Source organism: Homalodisca vitripennis, chromosome X (assembly GCF_021130785.1).
Source record: "Homalodisca vitripennis isolate AUS2020 chromosome X, UT_GWSS_2.1, whole genome shotgun sequence".
In the NCBI taxonomy this organism is placed as follows: Eukaryota; Metazoa; Arthropoda; class Insecta; order Hemiptera; family Cicadellidae; genus Homalodisca; species Homalodisca vitripennis.
Genome location: NC_060215.1, coordinates 24,160,238 through 24,179,616, shown reverse-complemented (window position 1 = coordinate 24,179,616; position 19,379 = coordinate 24,160,238). Strand labels below are relative to the sequence as shown.

General features: G+C 31.6%; 1 protein-coding gene across 1 annotated transcript in view; it reads left to right on the top strand.

The window, feature by feature from the left end:
• Positions 1–19,379, top strand: part of LOC124368792 (tetratricopeptide repeat protein 39B-like) — an 82,227-nt gene that overhangs the window by 10,615 nt on the left and 52,233 nt on the right. Inside the window, exon 3 of the mRNA XM_046826166.1 lies at positions 6,240–6,268. Within this exon, the coding sequence (XP_046682122.1) occupies positions 6,240–6,268 (29 nt within the window). The remainder of the gene's footprint in view (positions 1–6,239; positions 6,269–19,379) is intronic.

Sequence of the window (19,379 nt, the reverse complement as noted above, 5' to 3'; positions counted from 1 at the left end):
ATGTAAGTATATTAGAATTGTTCTCATAGTTCAAAAGTTAACATGACTTTTTGATCATTTATGATCTACAGAGTACAGGTGCATTGCATACAGGCATACCTGTACATTGGCATTAGTAAAGTCAGCTCCAAGAAGATATATCAATTTTCTAAGTATCAGGCTTGCAATTAACAAAGTTATTGATTAAAACTTCAGTAATATTAACTGTCTGTTGGCTTCCAACGGGCAAAAACCATTAGACCAGATATTGTCGTATTCTGGTGTGTACAACATGACTCGAACCCAAGATCAGGAGTGATATGTTGGGTACAAGATCTCTGGTATTCTTGCCACGAGTCGGATGTTGCTCTCAGGAAGTTGTGGGTGAAACTCAAATGACCAACAACATGTAGGACATCTCGGCCAGTCTTGGACATTCATCGTGTGAAAGTAATAATTAGTATTTTTTATGCCACATTTTTTTGGTTCTTCGTACAATCAGAACTGTGTGTTAGTTAAGCAAACCACAACCTAAGAGTAATGGTATAGTACCTAAAAATGGTCATAAAAGCAAAACATTCTTTCACTTTTACATGAAAGTCATCTAAACCAGCAAATAAAAATCAAACTATTTTGACCACACTAAGTGATTTGTTCTAGCATATCACATGAATGCAAATACAAAATGCAAAGAGTATTACCTGCTAGTTTCTATTGGTAATGGTTTACACAGGAACATAGGCGTATGTAGGATGATCTAAAGGGGGAGGGGGGATTACTATTAGAAATTTTCCGTACCTCCCAGACAAGCTGGGGTACTGGAGCCTCCTTCCCACACCCGGAATATTTTAAGATGCTAATAATATAAAAAATTGAAAGTTTTACAGACATCTGAGAGCATTATTATTAATATTTTATGCTCTACAAAAACGGCTATAACTTAAGTTAAACTGTACCCTTTTGGATACTGCCCGATAACACAAAAGAATTTCAAGAAAATTATGTTGTATTAATGAGAATAACAAAGGCTCAGGAAAATCGTTATATCTTAATACGTAAAAGACACATCCTCAACATTTTACCTAGACTTTATACGTTCTAATATTGGCTTCTAAGATACATATCTTTCACATATATATTACATATATTGTAATTGGAAATGTGGGAGTGTATTTGCATTACTTAAATAATATGTATTTGATATTTAGATGCTTTTTAATTTCAAACCATATCATCCCTAAAAAAAAAATCATTGGGATATAAATTGACATTTTTTTTTATATGATATCTTTACTGTGTATACAACTGCACAAATTTCGAGAAATGAAATTATTAATTGTGTGATTTTTTACCGCGGCGGCCGAGCGGTTCACATCCACTACATGCGCTGTGCATAGACACAGCAAATACTTGGCTATGAAGAAATGTAGATATACAAAATATAAACTTCAAGGTAAATATAATTTACAAAGCACAATATTTCGTTACTTTGGTTGTATAATTGTGGATTTTCATGCAAAGTTTGACAGAAACACGTTATAGCGATCAGTTAGTAACTATTGTTATAATAAATGTACGTACAGGAATATAAATCGACAAAAGATAAATATATTGTTTTTTGACTATTTTAATGTCGTCATACTAGTAATAATAAGGACTCTATTGCCATATTAGACACTCTTTTGGGTTACAGTGTTAGACAAACTATTACAGGCACCAACCTGAGATTTGACGGGGGGGGGGGGAGGGGGGCACGGTACAGACAATTTGTTTGTTTGTTATTTATCTTTCACGTACCGGTAACTAATTTGGTTTTTATTTTAGCAGTTTCGTAGAAAAAAGTATGTTAAACCTGAAAAATAAAACTAACAATTTTTAGTATGAAAAGTATCAAAAAACATTACAACGTGAAAATTTGAATAAAGTATTCAATGAAAGAGTTATTGAAAGACAAATCTTTAATTGTGAATAGCCAAAGTTTCTTAATCAGTAAATTAGAAATTAACAGACGAAAATTTCAAAATGCTTATATTTTATATATCAATGGCCCTCCAGAATTAATAGTTATTATAAATTAAAGAAGTTTGAATATAAAACTTATTGCTAGAGTACAATTTGACCATGCCAGGAGTTTCATTATTGTTTTTGGCAACCAAGAAAATTATCACCAATTATATTTTATTATTTTATCTATTTATAATTTTATTCTTGAAATGTATACAGGGTGGAAAAAAAGTATGGAAACGCTTTCACTAATTTTGTATGGCTTTACTTATAACAATTAAAAATTTTGTACATCACCACTTGTATTAAGAACCTAGTTTTTGAGACCAGTGGGGACATTTTATCTTTTCAGGGGGATGGCCCCGTGAGGAGTCGGACGAAAATCTTAAATGTAAGCATAGGCCGAGTTTGGTATCAAATTAAAGGTCTAGTAAAGAGAAACCTCATTACTGCAAACCGCACTTAAAAAGAGTGACCCTATCCAGAGTACGGGCCATTTGAATTTCATAAGTAACGTTTGATTAATTATTATTTCTCCGCAATTTCACAGTCTCAAGTAAACTGTTCTGACTGAAAAATGACACTTTATAGATAGAACACAATTATCCAAAAGAATTAAATTAAAAAATTATCTATGTATTACAAAAAATAACCATACCTTTTAAATGAGGTGCTCAAACTGCTCTCCTAAAAAACACTTGTTGGCAATGAGCTAGTCTATTATAAAAACCTACTGCAGTCACATTTTGAAGCATCTCGGGTGTAATTCTTCTTGCTTCTTCTAATAAACGATTTGTCAGCTCCTCAATGTTGGCTGGTTTAGTTTTATACACATTATCTTTTAAGAAGCCCCACAAAAAGAAATCTAGTGGATTAAGATCCGGTGACCTAGCCGGCCACTCAACGGTACCCCTGCGACCAATCCAACGGTTAGGAAACACTTCATCTAACAGATTGCGCACCCGCAAATAGTAATGGGGCGGTGCTCCATCTTGCTGAAACCATACTGCATAAAAAAATTTGCCCCAAGAAGACCACGCACTGCTGGCAAAATGTTATTTGTCAACATATTGAAATAAATTTCGCCTGTTAGATTTCCATCTATCACAAAACGGTCCTACAATGTTATTGTTTATTATTCCAGCCCACATATTCACTTTCTGAGGCCTTTGTGTGTGGCCTTCTATCATCCAGTGTGGATTATGGTCGGCCCAGTAACGGCAATTATGCCTATTTTAACTTGTCCATTAACAAAGAATGTAGCTTCATCTGAAAACAATATCGAACTTGAAAAAATTTTGAATTTCGTCACACTTTCTCATCATTATTTCGCAAAATTCAGTCCTTCGATCAAAATAATCCTCTGCAAGTTCTTGGGTTACGGTTACTTTAAAAGGGTGATACTTGTTTTTGTGTAAAACATTCAACACAGGTATGGCTCATATCAAGATCTTCTGCAGCCACTCTGGCCGAGGTTCTGGGATTTTCAACAAATGTTTGGAGTACATCCAAAGATTTTTGTTCATTTGTTGCCGATTTAGGCCTGCCACTTTCTTTCGCGATCTTTGACTGTTCTAGTTTCTTCAAATCTTTTTACTGTCTTAAACACTGTTGACTTACTAATTGGGGGTCTATCAAGAAAAGTGTCATTAAACAAATGCGCTGTTTCTTCATAGTGACGAACTAGATATCCATACCCACGCATCATAAGCAGCGTGATTCTCTCAAACTCCACTGAGTGTGACATTGCTTTTAAAACTAGTAGAATAAAATGTAAACACTTAAGTAAAAAAAATTTATAACTATCGCAGTACCTTCTAGTGAAGACTTTCAACTTTATCTTACGTGGACGAAATTATAACGTTAGACTAAAAACCAAGCTGATATTAAAAATACAAAACTGTGGAGTTTTGCTGTGACAGTACTGTTTGTATTGCCTAAACCAGTTTATGTTTGCCTGAGATAAAAGGGCTGGAGGGACTGGACCTTGACCTCATGTTGATAAGGAGTTACGGTGGTATTATTGAATACTCTCAGTTTCTTGAAGACAAGACAGGAAAAACCCCTATTTACTGTGATCCAAGAAATGTAGAGGTAAAAAAAAATAATTTTTTGTTGGAAATTGTTTTTCAAATTTACATAACCGACATAAAACATACTACTGAAAGTAAATTAGTTACTTCACAAGACAAAATTACTAAATTTCTTTGTCATGAAATTCATACGGCCCGTACTCTGGATAGGGTCAACCTTTTTAAGTGCGGTTTGCGGTAATGAGTTTCTCATTACTAGACCTTTAATTTGATACCAAACTCGGCCTATGCTTACATTTAAGATTTTCGTCCGACTCCTCACGGGCCGTCCCCCTGAAAAGATAAAATGTCCCCACTGGTCTCAAAAAACTAGGTACTTAATACAAGTGGTGATGTACAAAATTTAATTTGTATAAGTGAAGCCATACAAAATTAGTGAAAGCGTTTCCATACTTTTTTTCCACCCTGTATACACAAAACATGTTCTAGTGTGTAACATACAATATTACAAAATTCAATTCAGATATTATTTAAATGACCACGACATTTCTGTACTTTGATTATGGACTTGTGAAAATTTGACTAAAACAAATTAAATGGGTTATTTCATAACCTCAGATATATCAGAAGTTCACCACCAAAGGTTTGAAAGTTCATTATTTTATTATTATTGTTAGGTCGACTATAAAATTCGTTTTTATAAGCCTTTAATTTTGTATGCGTCTTACACAATTTTGATTGATGCAATACCGGAGAAGTATAAAAGTAACAGGAAGTAAAACTTTTAAGAATGTTTCTAAATGGTAAAATCAGCAATCTAGAGGTTTTGTACTTATATTTTATTTTTGTTAGTACTACCACTATTTGTATTCATTAATAATACAAGTCACTAGTACACGAATAGCTTCAACAACGAAAGCGATGAGAACTACGTTTAGACTATTTCAAATTAGCCGTTTTATTACAAAGAGACAACTGTTAGGCATTCATTGTCATTGCCCGCTGCATCCCTCTCGCCCGAAGGGCAGGAAGTGATGTCTGTATTATATTTGGCAACCCTCAAGGGTTGCAGATGTACTCGTCATTAAGAAGTATGAGTCTTGTCGTTACTATATATCAGCTGTTATAGTTAAAATATCAAAACAAATTAAAACAAAACTGAACTATGTTGCTTGTTCGACTACAAGTATACTTTCAGTTTAACACAAGTTACCTTGAATATTTGTATCAATGGGGGGGGGGGGGTTATAACCCCCAAACTCCCCCTGGATGCGACTATGCACGGGAAAGAGGCTCCTCCTCAGTGATTCAGGGTTAGAATCAACAGAGAGAGTTCTTACGCGGGAAACTGTGCACATTGTAAGGTAAAAATGCTGTCTACTGCTCTGTACCACACAGTACAAGCACTAGTACTATAGTACTGTACATACTATAGTAGTTTACATTGCAAGCCTTGGTTTGTAACAAATAAACTGTTGTTGACTGTGTTGCACTTAGATCCGAGATATATAGTTTAAACTTTGAGTATAGAAGATTAGTTTCACACGATAAAACCTGTATTAAAATTATTAATCGGAATATTTTTACATTAATGATAAAGACTTACAATGATATGACTCATATTATAACAGAAAAATTCTTAAGTTATATACCTGTTGTACTCTATTATAATTTAATCTAAATGCAAAACCATACTGTTTTTTTCCCTGTCATTAATATTCTTATAAAGGTTATACTTGAAATTAGGCTTTAAACGAATTATATAAAAACCCCTGTTTATATAGGTATAAAGCATATTATATTGTGGAGCATTGTTACTAATTTTTAAGAAACTGATGTTATGGAACATAAATTTTATTTAGTAACAAGTACATGCACTTGTGAAAGAGTCAGGTATTCATTTTCATTATGTTTATTACTTTAAGAAGAGGTTGACCAAACCCTTGTTATATGCCAGTAGCATATTATGTAGTTATATATAATCTATCTGTGTGTTTATCAAAGTTGGTGAGGGAATCAGATCAAAGATCCATTCTCTGGGTTGAATCGTATATTTAGATTTGTGGGCCAACATGTTGATTGTTAGGATTACACCTTGTGAAAAGCTTTAATCGCTTTAAACTGGCAATTATCCCCGGTTTAAATGTGCCAAACGCTTTGAAAAGTAATATTAAAGTGCATTAAGACTCATGCAGAAGTGTAAATATGTTGTGTATGTTTCAGTTCGAAGATGCGTACGAGACTCAGCCAATGTAAGTTACAATTCAGTTATTATCCAAACTCCTGTTAGGTAACATTGTATTTGCTTTAGCAGATTGCAGTAGAAATGTCTGAAAAACAGCTTTCTCTTAAGAATAGAGTTACTTTGATTAATTTTGTAAAAATCTTTAAAATGAGGTTTAATGAGTGTAATATGTGGAAGATGTGTTATTGATGAAATAAGCTTCCTACTTGTTTTATTTTAAGGTCTACTCAATCCTTTTTTATAGCTTAGATCTTTCTTTGGTTGTTATTCTTCATACATTTATCAAGTCATGAACCTTAAATAGTTGTTTTTTGTACTGTATTTGAGAAAAAATTTGAACATATAAGAGAATTTAAGAATTGTATAAACATCTTAATGGATTTGTATGTACAGTATTTTAGTTCTTTGACATGCTCAATTTGTTCTTGAATAACAATATTAATGTAAGTAAAAGAGTGTCTACTGCCAATTATTATGTTAACAAACTCTAGAGTTGTAACTGATGTTTTTAGGAGAATGGAGGGTAAAATGGGGAAGCACAAACCTGCCTAGTACGTAAGACCGTCACATTTAAACTTTGGGTTCTTTGTGCAAAGACTGAAGTTTATACTCAAGAAATAATACTGTTTAGTAACATATATTGCTCCAGCCGTTTCAGTATTAAAGGAAAACAATACCAACGAAACTCCAAGAACGAATGTCACAGAACCAGCTAATCGTATCATCAAAAGTTGCTTAGTAGCAATTATAGCATTTACACAGTCATCACTATTAGTTGATTAGGTGAGATGAAGGAAAACTCAGCTGTGTCATCTTACTTTATCACAGTGAGCCTCCAGCTGGGTAGAGAGAGATGATCCGGTGAAGCTAATATCAAAGCTTCAATTGATACAACATGAAGAAGGAAAGATAGAGGATGAGGAAAAGTTGAATAAATTAAGTCCAGATCCTAACTTAGTTAATTTCAATGGAGTACTCCTATTACTTGTTTATCATTTAATTATCTTAGATATTAGTATAAAAATAATATGAAAACTAAACACAAATTCCATTCCTCCAAAATAATCCTAAAAATGACCAGGATATTAAGTAGTTGTTTTGGAACAAAATAATTTCAGTCAGTATTGTCACTTAAAAATCACTGTAAGCACATTTTGAAACCACTAAGTAAATTGTTCAGTATGTCTTGAAAACAGGATGTTCCCAGATTAGTTGAAAACCTCCAAAATTATCCCAATTTTCACAAAGATGATCCTTATTTCATAAATATTTATCAGTTGATTTGATTTCTACCACTAGTCATGAGTTTACCAAAATAGCAGATTGCTGTCTGAAATTAATTAATTAAAATTTAGTTGCAGAATAATTTACTTTTACACAGTAGAATTTTATATTTGGAGGTCTGCTTAACAAGACACGCTAAACGTGTACAGCAACGGGTAACAGAATAATCGTCCATGAAATGTAAAGAATCATTTCTATTGCATTCCTTAAATGCATTACTTACATGTAAAAAGTAAAAAGTACATATTTCCCACACAGGTAGATGTAACCCAACACAAGACTACAAACAAGAGAAAGTCCCACAAATCCCTGTGCCAAGTAGTCATAAACAAAATAACCTGGGCTATTTACAGATATTTAAAATTAGTATAAAAACACAGGTTACATCTTTGAATCCCTTGTCTGTTACACAGAAATTGCAAACTAATTTCCTCATAATATATGACCACTATACAACTTTTCGTCCTCAAATTTCGGGATCAAAAATTTTCAAATCCCTTTCGGGATCAAAACTGCAAACTATGAATGGGACTGTATATTTCTTTACCCAATACAAAACTTTAAATTTATTTAAGAGCCAGCCATACTGGTGGCACTTCTTTGTTTTGGCCCAATAAAAACAACGTTAAACCTCAAAACACTTTTTCACCTCCATTTTTTGCCATAGATTTATAGATGTCTCATTAAAGACGTAACTTGTAAGCATCCAAACGGTTTTTAGTTTGTTCGATAATTTTGTCACATATTTAGATGATCGCATATTAAGGATACATACTTTAGAAGAAAGTATAAAAGCGTTTTGACGCGCATGACACATTTCCAGTAATTCTGTGTTCAACTAACAGTGTATACAGTGTCACTGTAGCCGCCTATAGCCGCAGGAAACCACCTTACACTATTATTGAAATAATCTGGCCCGGTATTTGCTGAGACAGAAACACGTTGTTTACGGGGCAGAGTGCCGCGGGCGGAGTTGTGTACTACGACCGTTGTTATTGGCGATGGTCAATGTTGTTATTGCGTTGTTCTACTGGTAACGCATTGGCCATTGTGCCTTGTGACGTGTCGGTCAACTATCACAAATAATATGTTATATTTAAATCATCCTCGGAGATGAAATATATCGCAACACCGCCTGCACAACTAAATGCGATGTTGTCACTTCAACTTAGTAATACAAGCTGTATGTGTTATTCCCACGACAATGCACCACAACTTCAGCAGACTAAAATTTCCATCGGGGACCTCACAAGCGTGGTGAGGCACATTTGACCCTGAATATCTCCAAGTATCACAATGCATTGATAATCCTCGAGAAATTTGTCCATAATCAATCTACCGTACCTAGAATCTAACTTAGAAAGAATTGGTTAGTAGGAACAAACTAGCACCACACAGCATTGTCAGATTTCCGTATTCAATTCCATTTCCATAGAAGTGGCTCTACTAGCACCACACAGCATTGTCAGATTTCCGTATTCAATTCCATTTCCATAGAAGTGGCTCTACTAGCACCACACAGCTATAGCTGGGGGGATGTCAAAATGTGGTCCTTCACGGGTTAAGTTTCTGTCTTGGGTTAGTGAAAAATCCGTCTACATTTCACAGTAGCGTATCCGGCAATTATATGCACTGTATATAATGTAAAAATGTGAATACACCAATGTGTAATACATACATGCAATATATTTAAACGTTTTTGTACTTTAAATTAGCCGTCTGGATGGCTGTTGGGTCAATCAGACAGATCTTGCAGTTGGGTGTCTCTGATGTCGAAACATTGTAAGGAGTTCGTGGTGAACGTCTTTATCGCAGACTTGTTTTTGAATCACTTCAGACGGACTTGAACTTCAGATTTCAGGAGTCGAGTCTGTGAGAAAGTCAGATTTCGAAAGAAATAGAGAAATAGATCTATACCTACTTCTCCTCACCCACCCGATTTTACTGAGATCCGTATTGTTGTCCTCAACCTCGCTCCTTGTCACAAATATTTTAAACTTGCTCATATTAATGCGCAATTACTTTAGTTACCAAAACATATAGTTGGCGTGTTTGCTGTGGCGGAGGCCTTCAAGTGAGATTTCCTTCGGTGACCACTCACTGTTTACCACCCTCCAGGGGTAGTGCAGTCGAGGAAATGATTCTCGTCGTTTTCGTATCGTTCTGCTGTCATGTACTAATGATAGGTGAAAAATATTTACGATACTGAGTGGATCACGACTGCTGACTACTATGGCATCCTCTTGTAATTTGACTGAAACTACCACTTGACGCAGCTCATCACACTGTTGACACAGCACCCTCTTGGAACTCATTATCGTCCATCATGGACAGCTGTATTTAGCGTCCATATATGACCTTGCGTTTTCTATCTTATTAATTAAGGGTCAAAGACCAACAATTAATACACCCGTTATAGAAATTTAAGAAAACTGAATCGGATATATTTTCTTATTGATGATTATCAGTTCACTTTAGAAATTGATTGGGCAATTAAATTAGATTAGTGGCACGTTGGGCTCTGTAAATTCACTGGTTCTGCGTTTCAGTGATAAAAATGCTACTATTGTTTCAAAGAAATTAAACAAAAATAATCCAGTTTCTTTGGCGACAGAAGACACAAATATGACACAAATAGGTCTCGAGATGTGGATGAATGAAACTATTTCGCCGGCTTCACAACCCGGTGAAACATAATCTGAGGAACTGAAAATAAAGATATATTGGTACTTATTATTGTTTGGTGATAAGTACCAATCTCCACGTGATCTTAGGCACAATGTAAAAATCTCTGTTTTGGAAACTATGAGCACCTGTTACATTTGAGATTCTATTGAATGGTTTGAACGTCTATTTTCTTTCATTTTTTTATTCAGATTGTAATCGATCATATATCACATTGAATTGAACATCACTTTCATATTTTCAGTTCATTTAAAACCCGTCTTACAACTCGATGTTTTAAAAGCTATCCTTCGGATCCGAGGCAATGCAACTGCATCTTACAAACATGGATATATTATTCGTGTAAAACGAATCCTATTTGCCATTATTTTGATCAGCACAGTGGTTTTAACTATTCTTAGACTTCTAACGTATTTCCAGATTCATGGGAATGTGCTCTTGTCCATTCCCTATTATAACATCCTATCCCCAAATCTTCTACAATATATAGACAGATCTTACCAGCTAGTATCTCTCAAATTTGGTGTTTTCTGTTTTCTAACAATGTAATAAATATTGTAGTTATATGTATGTATACATATATATATATATATATATATATATATATATATATATGTATATATACATACATGTATATATATACTATGTGTGTGTGCGTGCGTGCGCGCGCGCGTGCGCGTGTGTGTAGATATGAATATGGAGTTTCTAGCTCACTTTTGGGACAGTCAGAAAATCAATGTCAAATACTGTTCATTGAACCATAAACGAATCTGTAAATCACGATTTAAAAATAACCGAATCTATAGCTGTTTGCTTCTAATTGCTTGAGCTGTCTATTGGAAACTTAGTCAAATCTGCTTCGAATCAATCTATTGGAAATGTTGTTGAATCTGCTACGAATAAACGAAAAATCTTCGAAATCTTAATGAAAAATGTATAAACGGAAAAAAATGAAATGAGCTCTTTTTTACTAGAGAAGTCGAGTAAAAACTTGCGAATGAATAACGTTTTCGCGGTTCTTCATTTACTTTCTCCAAATGTACTATGAAATAATCAAAGATTTCTGGTTTGAAGTCATAATCAAACTTTAAGTCTAAATAATAAAAAATCAGAGGTAATATCTGTCCATAGTAAATATGCTTATTTAGACCAACAAATCTAACATATTCTACAAATAATATCTTGATTTTTTTCAATTTCTCTAAGAGATAACTTAAAATATTTATTCTTCGATCTAAATTCTGAGACAAATTTTGTTTGCTTCTTGTCTCCATATTGTAATTTTCTAAGCAGATTATTCAAATGTGTTAATTTATTTCGACGTTTCTGTGGTTTAGGTCTTTCATACAAAATTAAATTACAATCTCTACAAACTAAACTTTTTTAATAATTTCTCCTCTATTATCGCACTTGTAACAGTTGGGACTATACAGTTCTCTATTAATTTATATAGAAAGATGTTTTATTATAAATGGAAATTATGGAACTAACTCTGCCGAGATATCAATTTTTTAGCACAGATGTTTGTGTTTACATTTCTACAACAGAGATAAATAGAAATAATTTCATTCTATTGTACAACTGTTTAGGATATTATGTGTATGATTATAAAGATTATTACGGAAGAAATTGGGATTTTTCAGTGGCGAAAGAGTATATTTTTGAAGTTTTAGAAGGAATGAAAGAGAATAATATGAACATCATCAATTACTGAATTTCTCTAATATCGTTCTTAATTACGTCATATGATGAAAATTTCTCAGAAACAACAACAACATAACAAATCGCATTTGTAACAGCATTTTGAAAATCCATATTGATAATTATATCGTTCTTTGAACCAGAAATATTTGTCAAACTCTTTGTTGTATCAATGACATAAATGGGCCTATTTGCTATAAATTCTTTGGGATTGTAATACATTTCCATATTTTTGTAGTCAACTTTCTTAAAATCTTGATACATCTGATACATAATTCTGAAAAGACCTTCGGAAATGTTTAAATTTTGTAATTCATCTGGATAATAAGAACCATTCAATTTTACTCTGATATTTTTTACATTCAAACTATCAAACTTTGAAGGATTTTTTTCTTGATTATTCTGTCTATCTGTTTGAAAACCAACAATAATGAACTTGGGATTGAAAATATTTCTATAAGTATTTGTGATATCGAATGAATAAGTTGTTCCAGTAATACCTTTTTGTTCAATACATTGCCAATCTAGAAAATTAAACATAATGTTTTAAGATTTTGTAATTTCATCAATCAACATAATTTTTCTCGTAGTTTTATAATCAATCATCGGCACTCTAATGAAAAACTCGTTAATTGTAATTTTGCCATCAACTAGCATATCATTTCCAGTTTTTGTTTTTAATATCGCATCATCATCTTCAACTCTTATGAAACTAATGTAAAATCCACCTTTATAGATTGGAAAATTTACATTTTCAAAGAATCCTAAGCCGAAATGTGCTAAAATCACCGACCGCTTCAAATTGTCCAAATTTAAAAGTTGATTCAAAACTGTTTGAAAATACATCACTTTTGGAATAAGATTTATTGAATAATGAGAGTAAAAACAACAATTTATTTAAGATTATAAGTTACTAGTTGAGTTTTTTTCTATCTAAATGGAGACAGTTGTGGATCTGCTCAATAACCAACTTACATTTGATAACACGAATATCTTAACGATTGTAGACGAAAACAATGTGATCTGGTTTAAGGCTAAAGATATTGCAGAAATTCTAGAATATGAAAATACTATGCAAGCGATCAGATTAAATGTTGATGAAGACGATAAATTAACGTTTAAAGACATAAATCAAGGGGGCCTATTGAATAGCTTAACTTCAAACTTAAAAAAAAAACACTGTTTTCGTTAATGAATCTGGACTTTACACTCAAAATAATAATTGCTTGTTAAATTTTTTCTATCTAAATAAAGTCAGTTGTGGATCTACTCAATAATCAACTCAAATTCAATAATAAAGAAATTTTAAAAATTGTTGACGAAAATAATGAATTTTGGTTTAATGCGAAAGATGTTGCAGAAATTTTAGAATATGAAAACACAATCAAAGCAATTAGAGACCATGTTAAAGAAAATTATAAGAAAAGGCTCGAAAATATACATTCTGATAAGAAGAACGAATCGTTCTCCTTACAAAAAGTACATCCGGACACTGTCTTCGTTAATGAACCAGGTATATATATTCTTTAATTTTGAAATTAAACTCTCGATTTATGATATTTTGTTTGTAAATGTTTTTGAAGATAACCATTGAATAATTCGTCCACACTCGCAAAGAGTCGGTTTCTTTGGACTTTCTCGTTGAATTCTTATAGCACAATCTTTACAATATGCCAGTTTTTTTTATCTTTACTATAATGCCAATCGTAAAATTTGGAAATATCCTTAAATTTCTTTACAAATGTAACATTTTTTCTCTTCTAAAGTTAATTTTTCTATTTTATCGTACAATTCTTTGCTATATTTACTTCGAAAATCCTTACAATAATAGTTTAATCCATCTTTTCTAGTCTTATCTTAAGAAAACGTCGACAAATCTTTAAATTCGTGACACATGGAACATTTCTTTTGAGCCTCCATTTATATAGAAAAAATTATAGCTTTGACTTTCTCAATTCATATTCATAGAAATTTCCGTTTATTTCTTCATTATTTAAATCTTTTATACTATAAGTTACAGAATCTGTGTTTTTAATTTGATAAATTACAAAGATTTCTCTCGACCAATTGTTCTTATATTTGTTCGAAAATGTTTGTTTTTTACTAACAATTCTTACATGATCATTAATTTTGAATTTAGTTTTCGTGTGAATTTTTGGTGGAACACACTTGAAAACAGTTTCTAATAACTCCTTTTCTGCATCCTTATCTACGTCTTTCGGTTTCATTTTGATTGTGCTATGAACAGTATTATTATAATTTGTGACTATTTTTTGAAGAATATCAATCCATTTAAAGTTTTTATTAATCTCAAAAATAACTTCCATTCTCTCATTTTGAGTTCTGTTATATCTCTCTACAATACTTGATTTCTCTTCGTTTTCAGTATGATAAATCTTAACGTTGTATTTTCTCAAAACATCATTAAATTCTTTGTTTTTAAACATCTTTACAGTTTTTTTTCTTTTAATCGCTCTTGACCAAGCATATTTTGAGAAAGTATCAATAACATTTAACATATACTTAAATCCATCATTTTGATCCGAATAATTAGACATTATAACTAAATCTGCGGCCCATAAACCATCAATTCCTAATGTTATAATTTGTCTCTTTTTAAATTTTCTTTCGTACGGGTGCATACATTTCTCTAGCTTCAATCTCTATCTCCTCTTTATTCTTCAATTCTTTCTTAAAAGGTTTTTCATTTGGATTCTTTATAAATTTACTTTTATTTGTCTTACATTTTGAACATTTTGCAGCAATTCTATACAATCCATTTTGAGTTTGAACAATCTTAGAATCGATATTTTAAGTTTTCTTTTTACATTTGTGGCAGTGAATTAAATCATCTTCCATTTATACGTCAAAGTTTCCAAAGTTTATATAATTCATCTAATATATCAGATTTCGCTTCATTTTTATAGCCATACGGTACTGTTTCGATCTTATTTTCTAGGACAATTCTCTTATCATCTTTCGAGCTCAGTGCTAGTTTGTTGATTGTTATCATATACAATTCATGTTTGTAACTTTTTATTACAGTCATCTCTCTAAATTCTTCTTTATCTTCGAACAAACATCTCTTTATATTTTCGATATTTATTGTTTTATTTACAACGCTTCTCTTAATTCCTTTGCATCTTACTGGATTTTTGTCTAGATATTTGTACGAGTACATTTTCGATCTCAATCCACAAAATTCTTCTAATATTTCGCCATTTAGCTCGTCTTTGAATTTTCCTATGACTTTCTTGTTTTTGCTAGTGAAACATTCATGATCTTTTGGATAATCACTCGTATGAAACTCATCTATATTTTCTTTAATAATCTTATAAGGATCTCGTTTCATTTCTAGAAAATAGCTGTCTGTATCCATGTAACATAGATTCAAATCAGGATCATAGTTCTTTAATTTATCGTAATAAAACTCGTACATTAGCAATTTTGATAGGCTAAGAACTGAAAATCCTATGTAGATCGGCTTGTTAAATTTTACTTTCTGTTTGTACATATGACTCGCTATACAGTTGTCGTCAAAGATATTAAAGCATTTGAAATTTGTTTTCTTGGCTTGTTTCATTGAAAATTCTTCATTTCCAAGTTTAATATCGCATCTATTTCGTACATTTTCCATAGATTTTCCAAAGACTGAGTTGTTCATTAGCTTATAAAAGTCCTTCTTAAGTCACTTGTAGCCTTGGTTCGCATATTTGTGTTAAAAATCAATGTATTCTTTCATAAAAGGCTTCTGATCGAATGCAATAACTCTATTTACATGTTTTAACACCATTCCTTGTTCTAGATAGAATTTCAAATTTCATGAATGAACAACGTATTCAGTTTTATTTAGTAAGGTTGTGCAAAGTTTCTTGTTAAAATGTACAGGAGCAAGAGGCAAATCCTTGTGATTTTCATGTAAATTCGTTGGATATCCAAGATCCACTTCGAAAATACAGCCATAAAAATTCTCCAGTGAGTTCTAAAATTGTTTCTTGCCATTGTTCTTTTGTATATGTTTTCGGATCCATCCACTTAATATCGTCATACGGTAAATTTTGCGACAGAGCCCAGCCATAAAGGTGTTGCATCGACGTACAACAGAGAGTTTTCGGGCTTTGTATTATCGAATTCTTTCAAGTATTTGTTATTTGCTTCCACATATCGTTTAAATACATTGAGAAATGCCTCCACGAATGCCTTTTTCAATCATCAAATACATATTATAATCGTGTATCAGCTGAAGCTCGATTTTCGTTAATTTTAGCATAGCGTCCCATGCGAGACTTGGAGCAGTCAGATAATGTGCTGGATCAAGTTTATAGCAATTTAAACAAATCTTTCTGAAAGTTTAAAATGTATCAGCAAGAAATAAAATATCTTGGATGTTCTAGAAATCAGAGTAATTTCCTAGATTTTTTTGTTTTAATTTGTTCCAAACCATTAAATAGTGTTGATAATATAATTTTTCAGATAATATTTTTCAGATATTTTTCAGATAATATTTTCAGTCGTCTGTCAAAAGTGAATAGAAATCTTAAATTTTCAGCTCTTCTGTGTAATCAAGTTTTTCAATATTATCGATAAATTCATAAGGAAATATGCCTTTACCAGACAATATTTTAAAAATCTCGTCACCGTCATTTGGCTCTCTTTCTATAATTTCATTCAATATTCTTCCATCCTGTATAAAATGATTTGTATGCTTGAAGTCTTCTTTCTTTAAATTTTTAGCTAATTTTTCAATAGGTGACGCCATGAATCTGAACGTATCCGCAAAAGAGAATTTTATAAATTTTCTTGGTTTATCACCTTCGAATTCATATCCATATCCTGAATTTACTGAATAATTTATAAATCGTTCATCAGTGTTTGCGATCAAATCAACACTCCCATATTGTGTAGCCAAGTCTTTTATGTACAAATGAGTATCGTAATTTGACATATGGTGACAGAAAACTGGAATATTTTGAGGAAATTTCAAATTTAAATTCCAAGATGAATGAGGTGCTCCTCTAAATTTTCCTGTTAAATGACAGTGACCTCTTACTTTTAATATTTTTTCATCATCGAAACCTTCTGTTTCACAAATATGGCATATGTTAGAATTTTGATATGAAATTTCTTGTTCATCAGTTAATTTTATTAGGCTTCATGGTCTTTGAATTATACTTTTTAGCTATGTACTTCGATAATTTATTGAGCTCTTCAAACAATTTTGTCGGAAAATTAGGCAAATCTTCTTCATTTTTTGCTCTATAACACATCGGTTTGTACATGCGATTGGTTACATTCGACACTAAATATAGAGTAAAACCATAAGGAATGTGTTTCTGAATCTTGGTTGTAGTCGATCTTTGTGGATTGTTCTTACATGTCGAAATTTTTACTAATATGCTCTCAAAATCCATATAAATAACGTACGGATGGTTAAACTTCTTTTGATAATTAGTAAATGATGTTGTTTGACCAGGAAACGGCATAATTGGCTTACAAACTTCATGATTTTTGCAAATTTCTAAATGATCAGCTAAATCTCCCGATTTGTAGAAATGGCTTAAACATCTTCTACACAAAAATTTTCTTTCTTTATGTTTAGATAATTGAGAGAAAACGAGCTTATTTAAATCAGTTATAAAAACATAATGAGATTTGTCATCTTGTTTAACATACAATAAATCGATTTCTAACTCTGCATCATAAACTTTGGAAATTTGCAACGGAACAATGTTGAGCTTTTCGTCATAAGTATATATAGATATTTATAGACACTTTTGGATATTTATACTTGGAATTGTTGCATCGTTTCTCAAATATTTGTATATCTTTTAAAGACATTGGATAGTCGAATCCAGAAAATATTTCATCATTGACGAATTTTTCGTATTGCTTTGCTCTTTCAGCATTCTTTTCAAGTTTATCAATTTGCGCACCTGATTGAGTATATAAAACATAAATTATCTTTATTTTTGATATTTACACAAGCTTTTTTTACCTTAATCTCTTGTTGTAAATCGATATATGATCCAGCATTCATCATTTCGTGTTTGTTAAGGCTCAAAATCGATAAATTTTACAAGTTTACAAAGTTTATAAAGTTTACAACTTTAAATGTCCATCCAGAACCTCTATTTGGATGATTCGTTTGTTCTCGATGTGATAATTTATTAAATTGTTTAGTAATAAAATCGTTTACGTCAGCTTTTATAGTAAAATACATAGGACATGTTTGTGTTTCACCGTTCACTAAAGTTCGTTCGTATTCACATTCTAAAGATAAATAACCTTTCATATTTTTAACATTTTCGTGAAATTTTTCGATTAAACCTTTAATTTCGGGCCCCATAATTGATAGATATTTGTAAATTGACATGAAATTTTCGTTTAAATTCGTTAAAATGTATTGCTTAAATAGACCATGTATAAGATGATAAAACTTCGACATTAATGATATTTTCGACAGGTTTTTCGTTTTATCAATGCTTTCAATAATTTCAGACTTAGTTTTATCGTTAGTTTCAATGGATAATTTTATCCGCAATTGAATGAATTTTTCATCGTTAAATAGATTCAAATCTTTTTTATTTCCCTTAAAGTTTTTCTTTAATTCCCGTAATTTTTCTATATTGTACATCTTTTCGTAATCGGCAATTTGATTTTCTCTAGCCCATTCCTTAAATAATTCAGCTCCTTTTCATAAATATCTTTATTTTTGAGATGATTTTTTTATTTGTAATGTCTTGTATAATGATGTTCAAAAACTTCTTTTTTGCAGTATGGACATGTCATTTTACTTCGCGCCATTGTTGTATTTAATAAGGAACATTTTTTATTAGTGATTTTCTAAATTCCAGTTTTATAGTGAATTTTGTGAAATTTCATTCAAATTATCAACTTTTAAGCTAAAACTTCGCAATAATTAGAGATAATTCAGTAGATTTTTAGGACTTTTCTTAAAAGTAAAATAAAATGTAATGGTGGAGTGTACGGCCATTACATTAAAAAACCGTGATTTTGGCCCCAAAACACGGTTTTTAATGTAAGTACACACTCTACCATTACATTTTTTTGGAAGTAGAATGTTGATTTTTAGCTTAAAAGTTAATAATGTTTCTTAAATAAAAAGATATTTTACTAAATAAAGAAACTTTTCAAATTCTTAGTTAAGAAAGTTTTCCTTTATAAATGGAGCTACTAAAGGAATTAAACGTAGTTGGTGATTTAAAGTTCAAAGAATATAAGAAATTAATAGAATTGGAAGAAAATAAGAAATATAGAATTTTGAATTTGGAGAAAATTAAAGATAAATTCGGGTTTACAATCATAGCAGAATTAGAAGATTGTAAAGTACACTTTAACGAACAGATTTTTGAATGTTTTAGATGAAAAAAGATTAAGATTAAAGAATTGAATAAAAATGATAAATTACACTTGATTGTTACGGGTCA